General features: G+C 36.1%; 1 protein-coding gene across 2 annotated transcripts in view; it reads right to left on the bottom strand.

The window, feature by feature from the left end:
* Positions 1-923: 923 nt before the first annotated feature.
* The window catches only part of SPPL2A (signal peptide peptidase like 2A), a 53,800-nt gene continuing 34,738 nt past the window's right edge, over positions 924-19,985 (bottom strand). The window contains exons 11-16 of one of the 2 annotated variants that reach the window (XM_070469284.1): positions 17,717-17,773; positions 17,468-17,521; positions 16,917-17,019; positions 15,469-15,543; positions 13,861-14,021; positions 924-4,755 (exon numbers count right to left, since the gene is read on the bottom strand). In XM_070469284.1, coding sequence (XP_070325385.1) covers positions 4,615-4,755; positions 13,861-14,021; positions 15,469-15,543; positions 16,917-17,019; positions 17,468-17,521; positions 17,717-17,773 — 591 coding nt within the window. In that variant the 3' untranslated portion in view covers positions 924-4,614. The remainder of the gene's footprint in view (positions 4,756-13,860; positions 14,022-15,468; positions 15,544-16,916; positions 17,020-17,467; positions 17,522-17,716; positions 17,774-19,985) is intronic. The other variant, XM_070469283.1, reaches the window with a different exon arrangement.

The following is a 19,985-nucleotide window of genomic DNA, read 5'->3' as shown; positions in this document are numbered from 1 at the left end:
GCTGCTATGGGGTTTAGTCACTTCCAGAGATTTATGCTCTGTGACCCTGGCATGCTGCAGTCCATGGGGTCAGAGAGTCAGACATGACTGAGCGACTGGACTGAACTGAACTAACCTTGGTATAGGGCTCCATATATGACGGAAAATGTAAGTGGTACAAGAGTATACGATGAAAAATAAGTCTCCCTCTCACTGCTGTGCTCAAGCCATCATACTCCCTCTCTTCCTAAAGACAGCCTCTCTTTCCAGTTTCTTACGCATCTTTGTCAGGTATATGGGCCTGTGGAATGAAATAAAATCCCTTCCCAGATGACACTAGTGGTAAAGAAACCTGCCTGCCATGGGGGTATAAAGAGACACGGGTTCTATCCCTGACTCAGGAAGATCCCCTGGAGGAGGGCATGGCAACCCACCCCAGTATTCTTGCCTGGAGAATCCCTTGGACAGAGGAACCTGATGGGCTACAGTCCATGGGGGTGGCAAAGAGTCGGACATGACTGAAGCGACTTTAATGCATAGAGGGGATAGGACTCCTTAACATGTGGTCAAGACACATATATCTGGGCCATCCACATGTGAGTTAAAAAAACAAAAAACAGTACAATGGCAGCAGGAATCTTAGTAACTTGTGAGAATATCAGCAAAGCTGCAAATGCTAGGGATATTCATTACAAAGGGTATGATAATTTCTTGGTTTAAAAAAGTCTATACATACATCAATTCAATAAATACTTCTAAAGGGTCATTATGTATCAATAGAAATTTCTAGTAAATGATATTTGTGGAATCTAGGTTATGGATAATTTGTCAGAGTTAAAATAACTACACATTTTAGTGATTATTATGATTTTTATCTTATGTGAACAAGATCTAGTAGCTTTCAGTTCATTTTCAATTATTTTTCAAATGAAAACAAAGTCAAATTTTATTTTAAAATAGAATTTATTGAATACATAGTGAATTCAATACATTAAAAAAACCTTTTCTTGTCAGTATTGGCACATAATGAAGAGATTTAAAGCACTGCCAAATTAACACGTTGAAAATTTTTAAACCATGTTCCATAAAAAAATAAAGCCTAGTAGTATTATAAAAGTACTAATTTACACTAACATATCAAAGGGTTAAAAGAAAAGAATTCCACACAAAATTTTAAGAAGTAAAAATTCAATCATGTATTTTAAAATAGGTTCTCATGTGATAAAAAGACAACAGAAGGTATAAAAGGGCAAAATCCACCTAATTTATACTGACTTGTCTCACTGGGAAATCCTATAGGCTGACCAGGTAAATTTTAGATATTGAAAAAAAAATCCATATTCTGAAGGAAAAGCAGTTGTTTATGATACATTTTATGCCTAATCAAAGAAATACATGACATTAAATATTCCACATTTTTTTTATTTGTCCCTTAATTGCCAACAATGTAAGACTATTCTAAAAAACCTAGTTTAAAATTTTTTCCCCCAATGAACATTTTCTTAGATACAAAAGCTGTCCTTAATTATGGAAACCTTAAACAAGGACATTTATAATCTTTACTGTAATATGGCCACTATAATACTCTTATGATCAAATCATAAGTACCACATTTCTTTCAGATTCCAAAATGTTCAGTAACTTGACTCAGATCTCCTGAATTTACAGAGTATCTTTCTTGCAGGAAGCATAAAATGATTTTTTGTCCAGGATTTTGATTTTATTTTCATTACCCTCCCCAACCCCCTTTAGAGTTACCTCTGAGGTAAATAGAGCACTGAAAACATCAACAAATTTTTAAACTGCAAAACTGGTTATCTGGCATCATCTTGAATAAATTCAGCATTTTCCCTTGTTAATGGGAAAATACAAAGCCTTCAAACTAGTATAATCCACTAGTTTGAAAAGCAATTTCTATTTTTGAAGTCTCATTAACTGAGATTAGGTTGAAATTTTAGAGACAAATCTTAAATAAATTAGTTCAAATATGAAAATAAATTTTGCTTATACCTAAGGCAGAAATTGGGCTTTCCAGGTGGCGCTAGTGGTAAAGGACCTGCCTGGTGATGCAGGATACACAAGAAACGCAGGTTTGATCCCTAGGTCGGGAAGATTCCCTGGAGGAGAGCATGGCATCCCACTCCAGTATTCTTGCCTGGAGAATCCCATGTATAGAAGAGCCTGGTGGGCTATGGCCCATAGGGTTGCAGAGTCAGACATGACTGAAGTGACAGCACGTACACACACAAGGCAGAAATTAAAAGAGCAAAGGAAAACTGAAAAGCTCATTTGTATTTACTACAAATGTACCATTTCATCAAAATCTCTATGAACATGTAACTAAAATCAGTGAATGCCAACAGAAGGGTTAAAACTTTCTTCCTTCAAAAGAAAAATAAATCGCTGAGTCTACAAATAAGATATTGCTAGTCTAAAAAAAATCTAGAAGCTAGAAGAAAACAATGTAGCAGAATTTCAAAGTCCTTTCCCACAAAACTCATGTTTACCTTTGTTGAAATGAAGTAAAAATCATCTACTTCTACAGTTTGAGAAAAAATGATACAGTCTTCTAAATGCAAACTTTCATCTTTCCTATCCTCTGTTCATATTTTGATTCCCCAAATAAAATATTTCTGCAATTTACTGTAATTTTTATAAATATTTTCAGTTCAGTTGCTAGGATTAAGTAATACAAAGTTGACATTGAAGACAAAGAAACTCAAGGAATTTCACTTTTTGTTTTTTCTATTTAATCAGTAAGGTTTAAATAGCAAACTAGAACAAGATTTTACCTTCTTACTAGTGGTTGGATAAAGTAGAATTTGTATCAAAGAACTAAAATTCCAGTTTTTTAGGTATAAAATTTTCTGTAGCTTCTTCGTAATATGTGGTCAAAGTTTTTGAATATCCTAAAGCTGGAATAAGAGTGCAGATAACTTTACTTAAGAAACCTGTATTTTTGGCAAACATTTTATTGATATTATAAATGAAAATATAGTTGGGAGCTTTCACCTGGCACTTAATCTGTTCTTCTCTCTATCCGAGTCTGCCAAATAAATTAGATTCTTTGGAAAAAAGTCAAACGATATTATGGAGGCAAAATCAACATGAACTCTTACTTGTCAGATAGTTATTTGTCATTTGCCATAAACCAAGTGACCCATAAGTCTATTAAGTAGAAAGAAGGGCCGTCAAGGGAGCTTCTATATCTATAAATTACTCAGTAACTTAACAATCTGGGAAGATATCAATGAATCAAAAGCATCTAATTCCCTCAAGTGTTAAACTTAGGTCAAACATCAAAGGTTTGATCCATTTTTGAAAGGTGTTAACTTTATCTTTTAATCAGTTAAACTGGCCTTAGAATGAAAAATCGTAGATGTGTTCACGTATCTTATACACTATTTACAGAGAAATACAAAATCTTGCTATCTTTGCAACCACTTTTCATTTGGGGATTTCTTAAGAGAAAAGAAAATAGACAATTTGACCTATGACTTGCAGGATAATGTTCAAGTTCACATATGAGATTGAACAAAGAAAGAAAATTTTTTCAAGTTAGACGGTAGCAGAGTTATTACTTGGTTTAACAAACTCATTTTGCAGATGAGAAAACAGATACAACTGCATTGAGCTAATAAAATTTACTCAAATTTTGTAATTAAATTGAGACTAACACCCAGTATCTTGTCTTCTGTCTCCAATTCTTTCCTCTGAAGCACAGTTTGTATATTAGTAAACCATGCTTCACCCAAATTTTAAAAAGCTAACAGTGGTCTCCCATGGGGAAAGGAGTAGGAATTGGGGGAAGGGGAAAGATAGAGGAAGGGATTATTAGAGATGTTAGTACTCAAGCAATGAGTCATATGTATTAATATATAATTTGCTAAGAAAAATAATTTTTACAAAATATTAAGTCTTAACATTAGCAGATCCAAACTTCAGAGATCAGAAATACCACAGTGGAATTACAGGTTAGTTTAGAAATTTAAGCTACATCTTCAAGGAAACAGAAGACCACTGAAAAATGTGGATTTCAATTTTTGTTTCCTTTCAAATGACTAGTTTTATATGTTTTTCTATAAATGGAAAAATATTCTAATATAACACATATGTAATCTGAAGTAATTTAGGTTCTCAAGTTTAAAAAAGGAGTGGGATTTTTTAAAACTTATGCTACAAAAATACACTTTTATCTGTATTCCCAAATCATGTATTTCTAACCTCTGCAGTGATAAAAGGTCCAAAATTCCTCTGCTGAACTGCCTTCTTGAATGATCTTAAACAGTTAGTTTTATAGAGCATAAAGTTTGCATAATTCTTTACAGTAAAATCTGCTCAGAAATTCACTTTGACAAATACTTTTATCTATCATTAGAGTTGAAAGAAACAGACTTTAATAAGACAAGTACAGGGGTGGGTGAAGAGTTTTTTTTTTATAAAAATATACTATATATAATACATCCTGAAAATTACACAGACCATATGCTTTTATTTAATGTGAAGGCACAACTTTAACATAGTTAAAAGCAATTGTATTTTAATTATTTATCATGTAATTGTCAGTACCAGCTCTTACAGATACATATTTGCAAGCATATCATTGAAGTTTCTTTCAGATTGTCAATTCAAAAGTCAATTTAAAAAGTCAAACTCTATTTGTAGAAAATCAATCGACACATTATTGCACGTCCACATAATATTATTGTTGGACCTCTGTTCACCAGCAGTCCCAGGGTTTTCTTCATTTGTTGCAGAGTCCAGATGGTCCATCATCTAGGCATAAATAAAAGATGTTAGGAAATGTAAATTTTCAACTTGCCCCCAGTCACTAATTTGGCAAAAGGATTCCGAGTTTTTTAAAAAAAAAAAAAAAGACACAGAGTGTCCCACTGAACCAAGCACTCCTTTTGGAGCAATGTACTATTTCCACAGCCACATTCCTCAGGACATGCTCAGGGTGACAACTCCTTCAGGAAGCATAATCACTGGACTCAGGGCCAATCTGATAAGTGCTTTCTCCGGATCTTCCACTACCTCCATCTCCCAATATGAATATCGCACTGTGTGGCAATGGAGACTCCACCACAAGATATTCCTGATGCTTATTGTAGGACTCTATTTCAAGCAGTGTCCACTCCTGGAGGTAGAAAACTAAAACTGGCTCCACAAATCACTATGCTGGTTCAGGGACAGTGTAACCTGGTTGATGCCTTGAATATTGACCTTAGGATAATTTTAAAATGACATATGAGATTTTTAAAAGACTGTATGAAAAAAATTTCTACTAAGAAAAAAGAAATTTAAAGTACTTAAAGGTCAAATGATATCTAAAAACAAAATCAAGAATAATACATTTGCTATAGACTATTTTAGCAGAATTACCAGTTAAAACTTTTCTCAAATGATCACTTCAACTCTTCTCATATTCTCATAAAAATCTTATCATATTTGGGAATAAAGGAAAAAACTGCTTAAATATTTTCAGTGTTTTTACCCTGTTCTTCATATAAAACTACCTAAAAATAGAAAAAAAAAAAGAACAACTTCATGTCTTTCTGAAGACTGTCAAAGATTTTTAGATTAGTGATTAAATTTAAATACTGGATTTAGAAAAGGCAGAGGAACCAGAGATCAAATTGCTGGATCATTGAAAAAGCAAGCAATTTCCAGAAAAACATCTACTTCTGCTTTATTGACTATGCGAAAGCCTTTGATTGTGTGGATCACAACGAACTGTGGAAAATTCTTCAAGAGATGGGAATACTAGACCACCTGACCTGCCTCCTGAGAAATCTGTATGCAGGTCAAGAAGCAACAGTTAGAACTGGACATGGAATGAAAGACTGGTTCCAAATCGGGAAAGGAGTATGTCAAGGCTGTATATTGTCACCCTGCTTACTTAACCTATATGCAGAGTACATAATGAGAAATGCTAGGCTGTATGAAGCACAAGCTGGAATCAAGATTGCCAGGAGAAATATCAACCTCAGATATGCAGATGACACCACCCCTTATGGCAGAAAGCGAATAAGAATTAAAGAGTCTCTTGATGAAATCGAAGGAGGACAGTGAAAAAGTTGGCTTATAGCTCAACATTCAGAAAATGAAGATCATGGCATCCAATCCCATCACTTCATGGCAAGTAGATGGGGAAACAATGGAAACAGTGACAGACTTTATTTTCTTGGGCTCCAAAATCACTGCAGATGGTGACTGCAGCCATAAAATTAAAAGACACTTGCTCCTTGGAAGAAAAGCTATGGCCAACCTAGACAGCATGTTAAAAAGCAAAGACATTCCTTTGCTGACAAAGGTCCATTTAGTCAAAGCTATGGTTTTTTCAGTAGTCATGTATGGATGTGCGAGTTGGACTATAAAGAAAGCTGAGCACCAAAGAATTGATGTTTTTGAACTACGGTGGTGGAGAAGACACTTGAGAGTCTCTTGGACTGCAAGGAGATCCAACCAGTCCATCCTAAAGGAAATCAGCCCTGAATATTCATTGGAAGGACTGATGCTGAAACTGAAACTCCAATACTCTGGCCATCTGATACAAAGAACTCACTCACTGGAAAAGACCCTGATGCTGGAAAAGATTGAAGGAGGGAGGAAAACGGGACAACAATGGATGAGATGGTTGGATGGCATCATCGACTCAATGGACATGAGTTTGAGTAAGCTCTGGGAGTTGGTAATGGACAAGGAAGCCTGGTGTGCTGCAGTCCATGGGGTTTCAAAGAGTCGGACATGACTGAGTGACTGACTGAACTGATATACTTTTTCCCTTCTCCTTCATCAAGAAGTAGAAGACAAGATAAATATTCCTATTTTAAAAATCCGAGTCTAAAAGCTTTAGTGTTTTTTGGGAGAGGGAGCAGAGAAAAGAATAATTTCAAATGGGGTCTCTGGAACTTGCCAGACAAAGAAAACAAACATGAGCTGAAGCTTTCAGCTGACAACTGTCTCAAGTGATGGAGTCAGATTATAAAACCCAAACCTGCTTATATTCTATGAATCATTTCAAGCCCCTAAACAATCAGTTTCGTGGTCCTCTATTTGCTAAAGATATCGCTAAGATTATAGTAACTGCATATTCATAGCACTTCTGGAGTGAAGGAGCAAAGCCCAAATCAAGATAGGTAATAGAAAAGATGAAGTTGTTGAAGAGCTGATTTTAGTTACAATTTAAATGAGAGGAAAAGGAGAAGCATATAAGATATATTTAGGCCCCCTTTTTTCCAGCAATGTAGACACTCTGGGTGTAAGAGGCTGGAGCTGTGGGGACAGAGAAGTGAAGAATGGATGGTGGGGAAACACTCTCCTCCAAGACCTGCCGATTCTGCTAACTGTCACCTAATGAAGTAATAGTCTACACTCTAAGTTATAATATGCTTCTTCTTTCCTAATCCTTTAGTACCTCATTGGTACAGTAATCTAATTTCTAAATAAAGAGATATTAAAAAAAAACTTGTAAAACCAACTTATTGAGAAGTAATATCTCTACTCTGCATTTATTTTTCATCACTGACTTTTCAATAAAAACAGTACAGAAACAGAGAAGTGCAAACTTGAAACAGGTTTTTAAAAACACAACAAAAATTAACATAGGTATAAAATTAACTGGCAAAATTAATGTAAATTGCTTTATCATAATAAATAATTATTTTTTCATAGTAAATAGGCAAGCTCAAGTTAGAAAGATGTCCTCTGAAATTGGGTCAGCTAACCCGGCATTTACTGATAGCTCTGAACCAATCTCCTGAAACAGATGAATAAAAGTGCTCATGTTGCTGCAGTGACTGGAGAGCAGCTGATACTACAGCAGAGCTGTTCTAAGTATCTCCATATTTTGACTTGTCAGTTACAGCTTGTGACTTCTAAAAATAATTAGAAGCACTAGTGACATTTAGCAGAGACAAACTCACTGTTTACTGAATATTAACAAACTGAAAACTTACTTCCCACCCATTGGAGGTTGCTGCATAAATCTAACTCCACTGATTTAGGATTAGAAGCAAAAAAAATTCTCCCCAAACAATTTTCTATTAATTGTTCTATGTGCCAGAATAATTATGCCATGGCTTCAAGTTTCTCTCTAGAGAAAGAACACCTTAACTTTCTCTACACTCACTAGAAAATAAATGAAACTGAATACTTTAGCTCTTGAAGCAATCCAGAAAAAAAAGTTCATAAAAAATACAGGGTAAGTAGCTTTTAGCTATAGGAAAGAATATAAAATTAAGGTTTCCAAAGTAGTAGTATATTAGTGAAATCCTATAGAAAAACATTACTTCCCTTGATCAGAGAAATTCATGGAAGGGCTAAAAGACTTTAAGTAAAATACTAAAGTATTTCTATGAAGTCTCTAAGTTTCAGTAATGAAAGAGGTATAATTTGTCCTTTGAAAACAATGTAAAAAAGGTCATCAGGGCTACCCGTGAATTAAAAATTTCCAGTGGAAAGTCCTGCTTTCTGCTACTCTTACACTCAGCTCTAATATCCGGGATTAGAACGAACCAAACGATAGCGGCATAAACAAACGTGACACCACCTGATACTCTGGTTTTAATTTGTGTTACTTAGCTTACATTTGATTCTTTCAAACAGCAGCCAGAACTTTTAGCACTTGCAAAATGGTTCTATATAAAGACTGTAGAGATATAGAAGTCTAGTTTAGTATTTAAAAAGTGCCATACTTTTACACCTCGTAACAATTCTGGCAATTTTTTGAAGACTGCTAAAACACAATCCAAAAATTTATACACACACACAAAAGTGATTAAAAAGGTCAGTGGATTAAGGACTGAACATTCTAATTACTTTGCATGAATAATATCAATAAACATAGACTGAGAATTTACTGTGTGTAAAACAGTGTTATCAGCATTGTGGGTTCCTAACATCTAGGAGCTAATTAGTGAGGATGTGCATGCTCAGTCATGTCCGATTCTCTGTGACACTATGGACTGTAGTCCACCAGGCTCCTCTGTCCATGGGATTTTCCAGGCAAGAATACTGGAATGGGTTGCCATTTCCTACTCCAGGAAATCTTCCCGACCCAGAGGAACGACCCATGTCTCATGTCATCGTTAGCAGGCAGTTTCTTTACCACTAGTGCTACCTGGGGAGGCATTCCTTCATAAATATCGACACTACAAGGCAGATGTTAATAAGTATTTAACATCAAAGTCTAAAGAAAGTATGGGGAAAGGTGAACCTAATTTCAAATGGAGAACTCCTGGGTATCTGCTTAGAGATGGCAGATTTTGAGCTGGGAGTTATATAAGAGATACTCTGGGAACAGACAATGGAGGTAGGGGAGAAGAGCGAACTGTTAGCCAAAGAGATGAACCAGTAACTACCTGAGGGTTGTCTTCAGGGCTGACCCTCAGGTCTCTCCTACACGAAGTTCCGACATAGCCTGCCTTTATTTTGCCAGACTTGTTGAGGTTCCCTGTTCTACTTCCAAAGCCTCTACCAGCTTTATCTGATTTCAACATCCACTTGCCTTTCAAGGCCTTGGGCTAATTGATCTCTTTAGATTAGATTCTCCTACCTGCCTGTAGATCCAACCTCACTTGATGAATGAGGAATCTTTAGAGATTAACTTGCCAGAACTGATGCCAAAGTCTATCATAATACTGTCTCCCACAAATAACAACATTCAAGCTAAATTAACTTGGACCTTAAAGGTTAGACAAAAGAAATGAGAGGTTTTCTTTTTTACATTAACAGAAAGCATCACATTCTATAACTTTTATTAAGGCTGTGTGTGTGTGGTGTCTGACTCTTTGTGACTTTATAAACAGTAGCCTACCAGGTTCCTCTGTCCATGGAATTTTCCAGGCAAGAATATTGGAGTGGGCAGCCATTCCCTTCTTCACACAATCTTCCCGACCCAGGGATCGAACCCGGGTCTCCTGCATTGCAGGCAGATTCTTCACCATCTGAGTCATGAGGGAAGCCCTAGTTTAGGGAAAAATAGACTATCTCCTGGTAGCAGTTTATAATATTCTGCAACTAGCTTGCCTAAAAGTTCAGCAAATGTCCATTCATAATATTTTAAAATTTAGTGCACTATGGGAAAATGACCATGTTTAACAAAATCTTTTCTCTGAGGCTTGTGATGGCCTTTCGCAATAAGTTAAGAAAGCAGATTTAACAAATATTCAAAGTTTTAATATTCAAAACAGGAAAACGAAAATCAGTTAATGAAGAGAAAGATGATCACCAAAGCAACAAATTAAACCAAACAAAAAAACTCAATTCATACAAATAATAATAGCAAATACATTTATAGTGCTAATGATGTGCCATATACTGTGCTAAGCAGTTTGAATCTGTAACTCTGTGAGGTAGACTGATTCCCATCCCATCTTACACTGAAGGAAACTGAGGCACTGAGAAGTTAAGTAACTTGCCTAATGTCACATTACTAATAATTAACAAAACTTCAAACTTAGGTGGTCTGGCACCAGACTCCGTACTGTTTATTACTATGTGGTATTTGAATTCTGAATGTCTTACCTAATGAAATTATGATGTGTGTGCGTGTGTGTTAGTCGCTCAGTCATGTCCAACTCTTCACAACCTCATGGACTGTAGCCCACCAGGCTCCTCTGTCCATGGGATTCTCCAGGCAAGAATACTAGAGTGGGATGCTATTTCCTTCTCCAGTGAAATTATGATACCACACTACAAGTGAGAAGTGTATAACCAAAACTGTCCTAACTTTTCAGACTCTTTAAAACGGATTTTCCTACAATCAATTCTTTTAGTTAGCTTCTGTGTCTTAAAGTTAAGGCCCTGGAGTCCACAGTTCCAGGGTGCTTACTATGGCTTTGGGTCTAGCTCCAATAATCTTAAACTTTATAGTAGCTGCTATGAATGGAGAAGGCAACGGCAACCTAGTCCAGTATTCTTGCCTGGAAAATCCCACGGATGGAGGAGCCTGGTAGGCTGCAATCCATGGGGTCGCTAAGAGTCGGACACAACTGAGCGACTTCACTTTCACTATTTACTTTCATGCATTGGAGAAGGAAATGGCAACCAACTCCAGTGTTTTTGCCTGGAGAATCCCAGGGACGGGGGAGCCTGGTGAGCTGCCGTCTATGGGGTCACACAGAGTCGGATACAACTGAAGTGATGCAGCAGCAGCAGCAGCTGCTATGAAGTAGAATCATCATTTCAAAGTCATGATTTTTAAGAGTAAAATTCAGATGGTCCAGGGCCGAGCACTTATTCATAGGGAATATAAATGCATCCCTTGGTTGAAATCCATTCTTACCTAGCATCTCCTTTCTCCTCAATAAACAGCATAGAAAGAGAAAGGAGGAAAGGTGCTTATAATAAACCACTGCACCCTTAAAGCTGTACTAAAGGAGAAAGAAAAATTTACAAGTAAAAATGAAATACTGGTGATGAAGATAACAGCAAACATACTTAATTCCATAAGACGGTACCATGTGCTATCACTAGCTGTCCCAAATTTAAATGCTAACTTAAAAAAGACTTAATGCCAACCCTAAACAAAGTTTCCCTGTGTTGATCATCCTCCTCCTCCTGAGTTACCTCATAATCAGTTAATAAGTTAAGTGCCCCTAAAAGTAGAAATATCTTGGTCACAGTTCTGTCCTGAGTCTTTTCTTCTGCCTCTACATTCTCACTCACTCAGAGAATGCTAGTAACACTCCCAAATTTCTGTCTCTAGTTAGGCCTATCTCCTGCATATCAGATGTTTATTCAGCTGCTGATTTCTCTTTTCCTGGTAGTCCTCTAGGTATTTTGAAATTTCCAACACTGAATTCATCATCTTATCTCAAATCTGTTGCCCTTCTTAATCTCAGTGAATGGTATCACTATCTACCCACTCAGTTACTCAAGCCAAAACCTCTGGATTCTTCTTTCTTCTCTTCTCCCTAACTGAATCTATCACCAGGTCACATTTATTAGGCTTCTAAATTTCTCTTGACTTTGTTCTCTTCTCTCAGTCTGAGTACCGTGTTAATTCTGGCTACTACAACTTCTCATTTTAATAGCTGGCTCAAGTTTTGCCTTCTTTCAATCCATTTTCTAGATTTCTTAAAACTCTTAAATGGTCTCCAATGTTCTTAGGAGAGGGTCCAAGCTCTTTAATGTGGCTTGTAAGTCCGCACAGCCTCTTTCCCTTGCTTCCTTCTCCAGTCTTCATTTCCTGCACTCCCCTATTCTTATTCAATAGGATGGCCACTCTAACCATCATGTGGTTCCTAACTCTGTCAAAGCTCTTCCCTCTGAGCCTTTGAAGTCACGGTTCTTTCAACATGGAACACAAGGCTCAGTCTTACAGCTTCAACATAAACTTAACATTCTTTCAAGAAGTCTTCCTTGCCCACATCACCTTTGACTGTCTCAAAACCTTAAGCACTGGTGTCCCACCTCTAGTCTTCAAGGCACCCTGCCATAACTAAAGCATTCATCACACTTTATTGTTAGTGACTCTATCTGTATCCTCCAAGAGACTCTAACTTTCAAGAGGCTATGAGAGTAGGCTTGTTTCTAACTTGTTCATCTTTTATCATCAGCACCTAAAATAGTATCTGGCTCATAGAACTGCTCAATAAACATTTGCTAAATGAAGAAACAGATAACTATTAAAAAAAAATGATGACAAACAGCACCTCTTAGGATATGACTTTCAAAACTAGTTTAGAGTTTGTGCTGTAGGACATATTTTTACTTTGAAAAAAATCTATAAAACATTCCATGTGAGTGTCATCTTCACGGAAGTTACAAGCTACCTTAGTAGTTGAGTCAAGGACCTTGTGGCCATAAACTAATTCTATGTGTATAAATACAAGTTGAGAAACTGGAATTGGGAGGTAGGAAGGGCAGGTATTCTAATCTCAAAGAAATTGCAAGACTTATCCCAAAGAATTCTAGGCTGGTGCTTTTCTCAATTCTGTTAATAGTAGTCTAACTTAATGTGCGAATCACCTCTTGTTAAATAAAGAGGACACTAGAACCAACCACAAAATGGATATGAACTTTGAACTGTTTGTCTACTAACGGAATTACAGCTATCTACCCAAAGTATCTTTAGTTTTGTTCATGCGATCACTGAAACAAAAGCATGAGAGTGGATGGTGGAACATAGTTTGCTGTAATAGGGCAAAGCAGAGTTAACTGCCTCATGAAGGAATCAATGCCATGACCCTGACCTCAACAGGCTAGAGTTTCCCAACTCTCTTTAATTTCAATGCAAACAAACAAACTTTAGAGGAATACTGATAACATTTAGGAAAAGAACAAAGGGCTTTAACTTCAATGGAGAAACAACTCAAACACCATAGATTCTGCTACCTGGATATTCTCTGTTGTAGGAATTTTACAGAAAAGGCAGTCTTGATCCGTTTAAACCTGAAATGAGTGCCCACTTTCATTTGGTTGGGCCCATTTAGATGCTGGAGAGAGTATACTTTTTACCTGCAAAACCTGAGGACTCTTACTACAAACAGCTAGTGGTGTCAGCATCAAAATTTAGTGCTTAAACATGGCTCTTATCTTTCATGAAGTCGACTTTTGTGTGGATTCTGAAAAGTCATGTTGAAATGCTGTTTTGATTTTCCCTGATGCCCTCCCATGCTTCTTGGTACTTTTATCTTGAGTCACCAGAATTTTGGCATCAGATTGCAGTGAGGATGAGAAGTGATGATGCAGCAGGTGACAAGTAAGGGGGTAGTGATGGAAAAAAACTTAGGACACCCTGATAAATTCAAGGCCAACTTTTAGGCATGTAAAAGCTTTGAGAATAAATATATAAAGCTTTGATATATACAAGTAGTTCCCAACCAAAGTTAGGCAATGTCATAACTTGGTAACCAAGATATAAGCACATACCTGATAGCTGCTACCTTTCCAAAACTTTTTCATTTCCTTTCGTCTCCAGGCAACAAGTGAGGCAGTAATAAGTGTGCAAGGTACTAAATAGAGGAGAGCAGGTTGCCCCTTTTTCATCAGCACCAGAACAACAAATGTAAGAATCATGCCAATGGCATAGGCTGCAAGAATATCAAGTATCAGTCATTTTTATGCTATCAAAGGTGGATTTTAATACTCTCACTAAAGTACTGGTTTTCAATATTTCTCAGAATGTTTTTGCCTTATGACTTCTTTTCATAATTTCATTATTATCCTAGAGAGTAGTCAGGAGAGACATTCTACAGAGCTTTTGAAAAATGTGGAAACTGTTTAGTATTTCCACTATAATTAATCATTAATAACATAATTAATCCTTAATCATTGATAAAGATAATGATTTAAGAAAGTCTCAGTTATCTGCCACCTTAATATTAAGGATGTTAAGTTGTTCCACATACTAGATAACTAAAATCTGTGCCTACAGGTACCAAAGGTTGTTTTAAAAAATCTTTCTATTATTGATTATATACTTCCTGGTCGTCTTCAACAACTGCATATCAAACTTCATTTGATATGACCCTGGGTCATATTTGATGACCCTGGGTCTCATTATGAACACTGGGTCTCAGAAAACTGGAACTCACAGGGTTTTTACGGACAATGCAGTCCACCTTCTCGTTTTAGAGATGATGCAACGGAGGACCAGTGAAGAGAGTTGCCCAAAGTTACAATGGACGAATACTGAAGTACAATGAGGCAATGGAGGACCAGTGAAGTTAAGTGAGTTGTCCTAATTTATAGTCTTTTTTTGTCTTTTCACTGAATGTTTTTTTATTCGATCACACTGACTAGTGCTGCACGCTAACATGTTAATGCCTTTAGGGAGTATCGTACTTAATGGCCTCGGACTGCTTTTATTATTTATTTATAATTTTCCCCGCTTTCTTCATCCTTTCACTCATTTAGCTGTTCTTTCTTGCTGTCAGAGTAACTATTTCTAGAAAAACCCTTTTCTAACTGCTGATGTACACTTTCAATTTACAAGATTTAGTTCCATTGTGGAATTAAAAACCTTTCTAGAACAGTATCTAAATGGCTCTGGTGCAGGCCATTTACCTAAGAATAAAGAATTTTGGTGTATGGATTTTGAGATATATATTTGACATGTTCAGAAGTAGAGAAGTATTTTTTGGCTTATTGCTTGTTCTTGTCTGTTTTCAACAAAAGAAGCAAGACAAGTAACAACTACCTCTGCTGTCCCAGGTATTATTGTGCCCATAAGTTTATTTATATTAATATGCAATTATTACACAGAATTTTTTAAAAACCTAGTATTATACTAGTATCAACTACCTATGTGCCATATGCTCTAGTAAGCTTTTTATGTGTAGAATCTTCTTTCATATATAATTTCCTTTTCAAACATCAAAACCTTGTGATATAGGGTAGTAAACTATATCTCTTTTGGATGGAAAAAGCATCCTATTAATTAATGGTGAAGAATTAGAATCCAGGACTCCTTACTTTTAGACCTTTTCCTACAGGTGATACAACTCAATATAACAAAAAGAAAAAACAAAAATTTACCAATTGTGGAGGAAACATAGTATATAGAAGAACCAATCTCAACATCAAATCTTCTACAGTATGCAATCAACAGGCCTAAAGAAAATTTCACATGACAGTCTTAAAATAACAATAGCAATACAAATGCAGTTGTTAATTATGGTAAAAGTACATGTTGCATTGTATTTAACATTCATTTTTGCGTCATTAGAACATTAAAGTACCTCAAATTTGGACAAAATTTTATATGCTGATTTCTTTAAACTTAATACCATATATTAAGCATTTTCCTAAGCCATTAAACAGTCTTTAAAAACATAATTTTTATTAGCTAGCACATTGTCTTCACCAATTCTATGCTATGTGCTTTTAATAGCACATGGTGTGGGACTGGTAAAGAGAAGGGTAAGTTTAAAGACATTCAAGAACTTTAAGGTTACTTAATAGAAAGCATTCCCTACTTTACCAATTACGTGAGAGGAGACTCACTGGGCTAAGAGAGCTGCTACACTGGACTTTGCCATCCAGCTCACATGGCAACACTATTCGTTTCTCGATCTAGCTTTACTATGTCAATGACAGGGCTTTTTCAGAAGAGCCACTACTCTTTACCTAGGCACAGCCTATTAGTACACAAGGAGAGAGTAAGAAAAGTGAGGAAGGACGCACTACCAGCTGACTGAAAAGCATTATTTTTTATTTTTTTTGTTCAACTTTATTTTTTTTTTCATTTATTTTTATTAGTTGGAGGCTAATTACTTTACAATATTGTAGTGGGTTTTGTCATACATTGACATGAATTAGCCATGGATTTACATGTATTCTCCATCCCGATCCCCCCTCCCACCTCCCTCTCTACCTGAGAAACATTATTAATCACTTCTATACTATATTATTCCTGGGCTGGGATTAAGTTTATTCCATAGGTAGCCCAGTGAGGAAAATAGGCCAAACTGCAGTAACTGTCAGAGCAGACATTCTAGGAGAAGGCAATCAATTCCACCAAACACTGTATTTTTTTGGTATTATAATGCCCAACAAGCTGTTGTTCTACGGTGTTTTCCTCTTTATCACGACCTTGCTTAGTTTATATAACTTAGTTTAAACAAATAACTATTGTTTTAAAACATAAGTAACAGAAATTATAATATATTTGGCATTATTAAACTCAACTTTTAAAGGGGATTTATGATATACTTTCTTGGGTAAGAGGTCAAATTGATCCTAGTTACTTCTTCTAAGGCATTTTTTGAGCCATGGGAGATATACTTCGGTTGTTACTATTTGGGCTTTATCTTCTACTCATCAAAACACTTTTTCTCCATTCCTGTCACTGATCCCAGCTCTAGCATTAGCCAGAAATACTTAAAGAGCAGGTAACTTTTAACATTTGATATCTGATACTGCACATCTGACAATTTTAAATCATCAGTCTACTTTCACTCAAATTGTTACAAACAACTGCTTACCTGGTACAATGATGTCTCCAAAACCCAATATTGAAACTGGCATGAGACACACACTCATTACTGAGAAATAGGCCAGTTTTGGTACCCTGATGACTACTGGTAACTGTAATTACAAAAAAAAAAAAAAAAAGAGAGAGACCACCAATAAACCTCTTAGGAATCTTTACCCATATCTTCAGAAAGGGAAGGATTGATGTTAGAATAACTTAATGTTTTAAAATTAACATTTTAGAAATATGAGGAGGAAAAAAGCTTGAAATCAGAGAACATAAATTAAACATATATACACTCTGAATATATAGAAAGCTTGAAAGACATAGATATGTAGTTATGGAGAAACAAAACCCAACACACATGTAGGGTTAAGAGTATGAATCCAGTATCCCCATATCTAACGTTTTTTTCTTTCCTTTTTACCAAAAATAGAGGACTCAGGCCTTGAAAGAGATTTTTTTTTTTTAAACAATCTGGATTTTTTTCCCCAAAGAAGAGTCTTGTCTGAGAGGGTATGATTTAAAGTCCAATGAACATATCTGAAATACAATCCTTACTTTCTCATGGGGAGCTGATGGTTGAGCAGTGGCTTCCACCAAGTTTCCATCATTCTAGGATGAAACCCAAGTCAATAGGTATTTAATAATTTAGAATAACTAACAAAAGGGCTATATTTTGTGAGAAACAAAGCTTTACAATACCTTAACATGCACTACATGACCAATGAATTACACAGGAAAGCAAAATTATTAACCGGACACACACAAATACACTGGCAGCCATTAGTACTTAATTGCCACCCCTACCTTTTCATTATTTCCAAAAGGTCCAGCTGCAAGTTCAACCATGATACTCTCACCATTCTAAAATTAAGAAAGGTAAAAGAAATTGTTCAATCACTTAAAGTGAACAATCTGCAAGTATTCATGACCTAGGGCTTCCCAGGTGGCACTAGTGGTAAAGAGCCTGACTGCCAATGCAGCAGACTCGAGATATGTGGGTTTGATGCCTGGGTCGGGAAGATCCCCTGGAGAAGGAAATGGGAATCCACTCCAGTATTCTTGCCTGGGAAATCCCATGGACAGAGGAGCCTGGTGGGCCCCAGTCTTGGGGTCGCAAAGAGTTGGATATGATTGAACACATACACACACACACACACACACACACACATACACACACACACATTCATGATCTCCTGCCATGGCTATGGCCTACCATAAGCTGATGGAAAGTTATCTGTAGACTGATTTTTTTCTAAAATGGTCTCTGTAGATAACAAAAATTAGAGTTATCTAAAACAAATTTCACCTAGTATGCTACTTCACTTTATTAGAGCTCAAAAAATAAGAGAAACTTACAGATAAACCACACAAAACTTATTCAACTGAAGGTTTGAGCACAGATTTATCCTGACAACTAGTATCTAGCATTTCTTCTATGGGCTATACATTTTAAGTGCTTTTACTTATGTCATATACTATGTGTCATAGTTATTTTTAGCAATAACAATGAACAGGGACAGAAGAAATACTGAAATTTTTTATATACAGATTTGTAATAAATCGATGACTTTATTTAAATACATATTTTAACCTTCTGTCTACTCACCACAATAACAATGAAGCCAAACTCGAAAAGATTAAGCCCTAAAGAACTTGAGAACATGTCTCTATCCTGACTCTTGTCCAATTTCAGCTTTGCCTGCTCTTAATGCACCAATCAAAGTATTAACCTTAGCAGAATTTTTTCCTTGTGCATGTCTAAGGTCTTTTTATGTGGGCTGTGTGAGAAATTCATTAAAAAGTTCTTTCCTGACAGCAAAGTCTACCGGGAAGAGGGGAAACATTTAGATGGAGCAAGCTAAGACTGCATGAGCACCCATCTTACACTTAAAATAATGCCCCAAACAGGTCATGGGAAGATAAATAAATGCTGAATTTTTAGGAAAATTTGATTGATTAGCTATACTATTTTCCATGGGTGTGGGGAGCATAGAATAAATTACCTGAGTTCACTTTTAAGAGGATTTCACTGATACCTGAGTTGAGTAGAAAAAAGAATAAATTCCTTGGCTACAGAAATCTTTTCCTCATGTTAAGCTTTGGGTTACAGAAGGGTTAAATCACAGGAGTTTTTGAAAATAAACTAATATTAAATACAGTTGCTTACAGGAAACTCCTATGATGTGATTCAATTTCCAGATAAAGAGCTTATTTTGGTTCATTTTCAAATTGCTATTTAAGACATTTAACTGAAGACTATTACTGACATCCTCTCATACATTCAAAGATATCTACCTGAGAAACTACTATTTGCAAGACACTATACCAAGTATGGTGGTAGATGAAGGAAAAAAAAAAAAAACCAAGACAGGCTCTTACTACCTGTACTCCTATGCTACCTGCCCTGCTAACTCATTAAAAATCTGCTAATACCAGGGTCAAGAAGATATTTAGAATGTCTAATATTTAATTCTTGAAACTTACAGTGAAAACCACAAAAATCAGAAATCATGTATCTGATTTTCATTTTGATTTGCCTAACAAACCAAACTGAGAAGACAGTGTTTAGGTAAATCTACAAGAGTGAACTCCAAAGAGCACGTCAATCTTTTCCATTGGGTTATATTACTAGAAGTCACACTTCTAGTCAGTGGGATCAAAGATGAAAAAAAAGAAGAAAAATTCCCTAGGCACAGAAGAACAAAGACTCAAAGACATCTTTACTATTACCATATATACCTTTAAAATCCTGACATTTTTATGTGTACAGAATGGACATAGTTTGCTGGCAGACAAGTTTGGCATTTATAAAGTGATACTAGTGTTAAAACACAATGGAAAATTTATTTTTAGAAAAGAGTTTAGTTATAACTTTTATGTTCACTGTGCAATGTAAGTGTCATATGGTATGAAAGTGCTAATCACTTAGTCATGTCCAACTCTTTGCAACCCAATGAACTGTAACCCGTCAGGCTCCTCTGCCCACACAATTCTCCAGGTGAGAATACTGGAGTGGGTTGCCATTTCCTTCTCCAGGGGACCTTCCCAACCCAGGAATCAAACCTTGGGCTCC

The sequence above is a fragment of the Odocoileus virginianus genome, chromosome 6 (assembly GCF_023699985.2).
Source record: "Odocoileus virginianus isolate 20LAN1187 ecotype Illinois chromosome 6, Ovbor_1.2, whole genome shotgun sequence".
NCBI lineage: Eukaryota > Metazoa > Chordata > Mammalia > Artiodactyla > Cervidae > Odocoileus > Odocoileus virginianus.
Note: the sequence above shows the minus strand (reverse complement) of the source record. Positions and strands in the feature narration are given on the sequence as shown.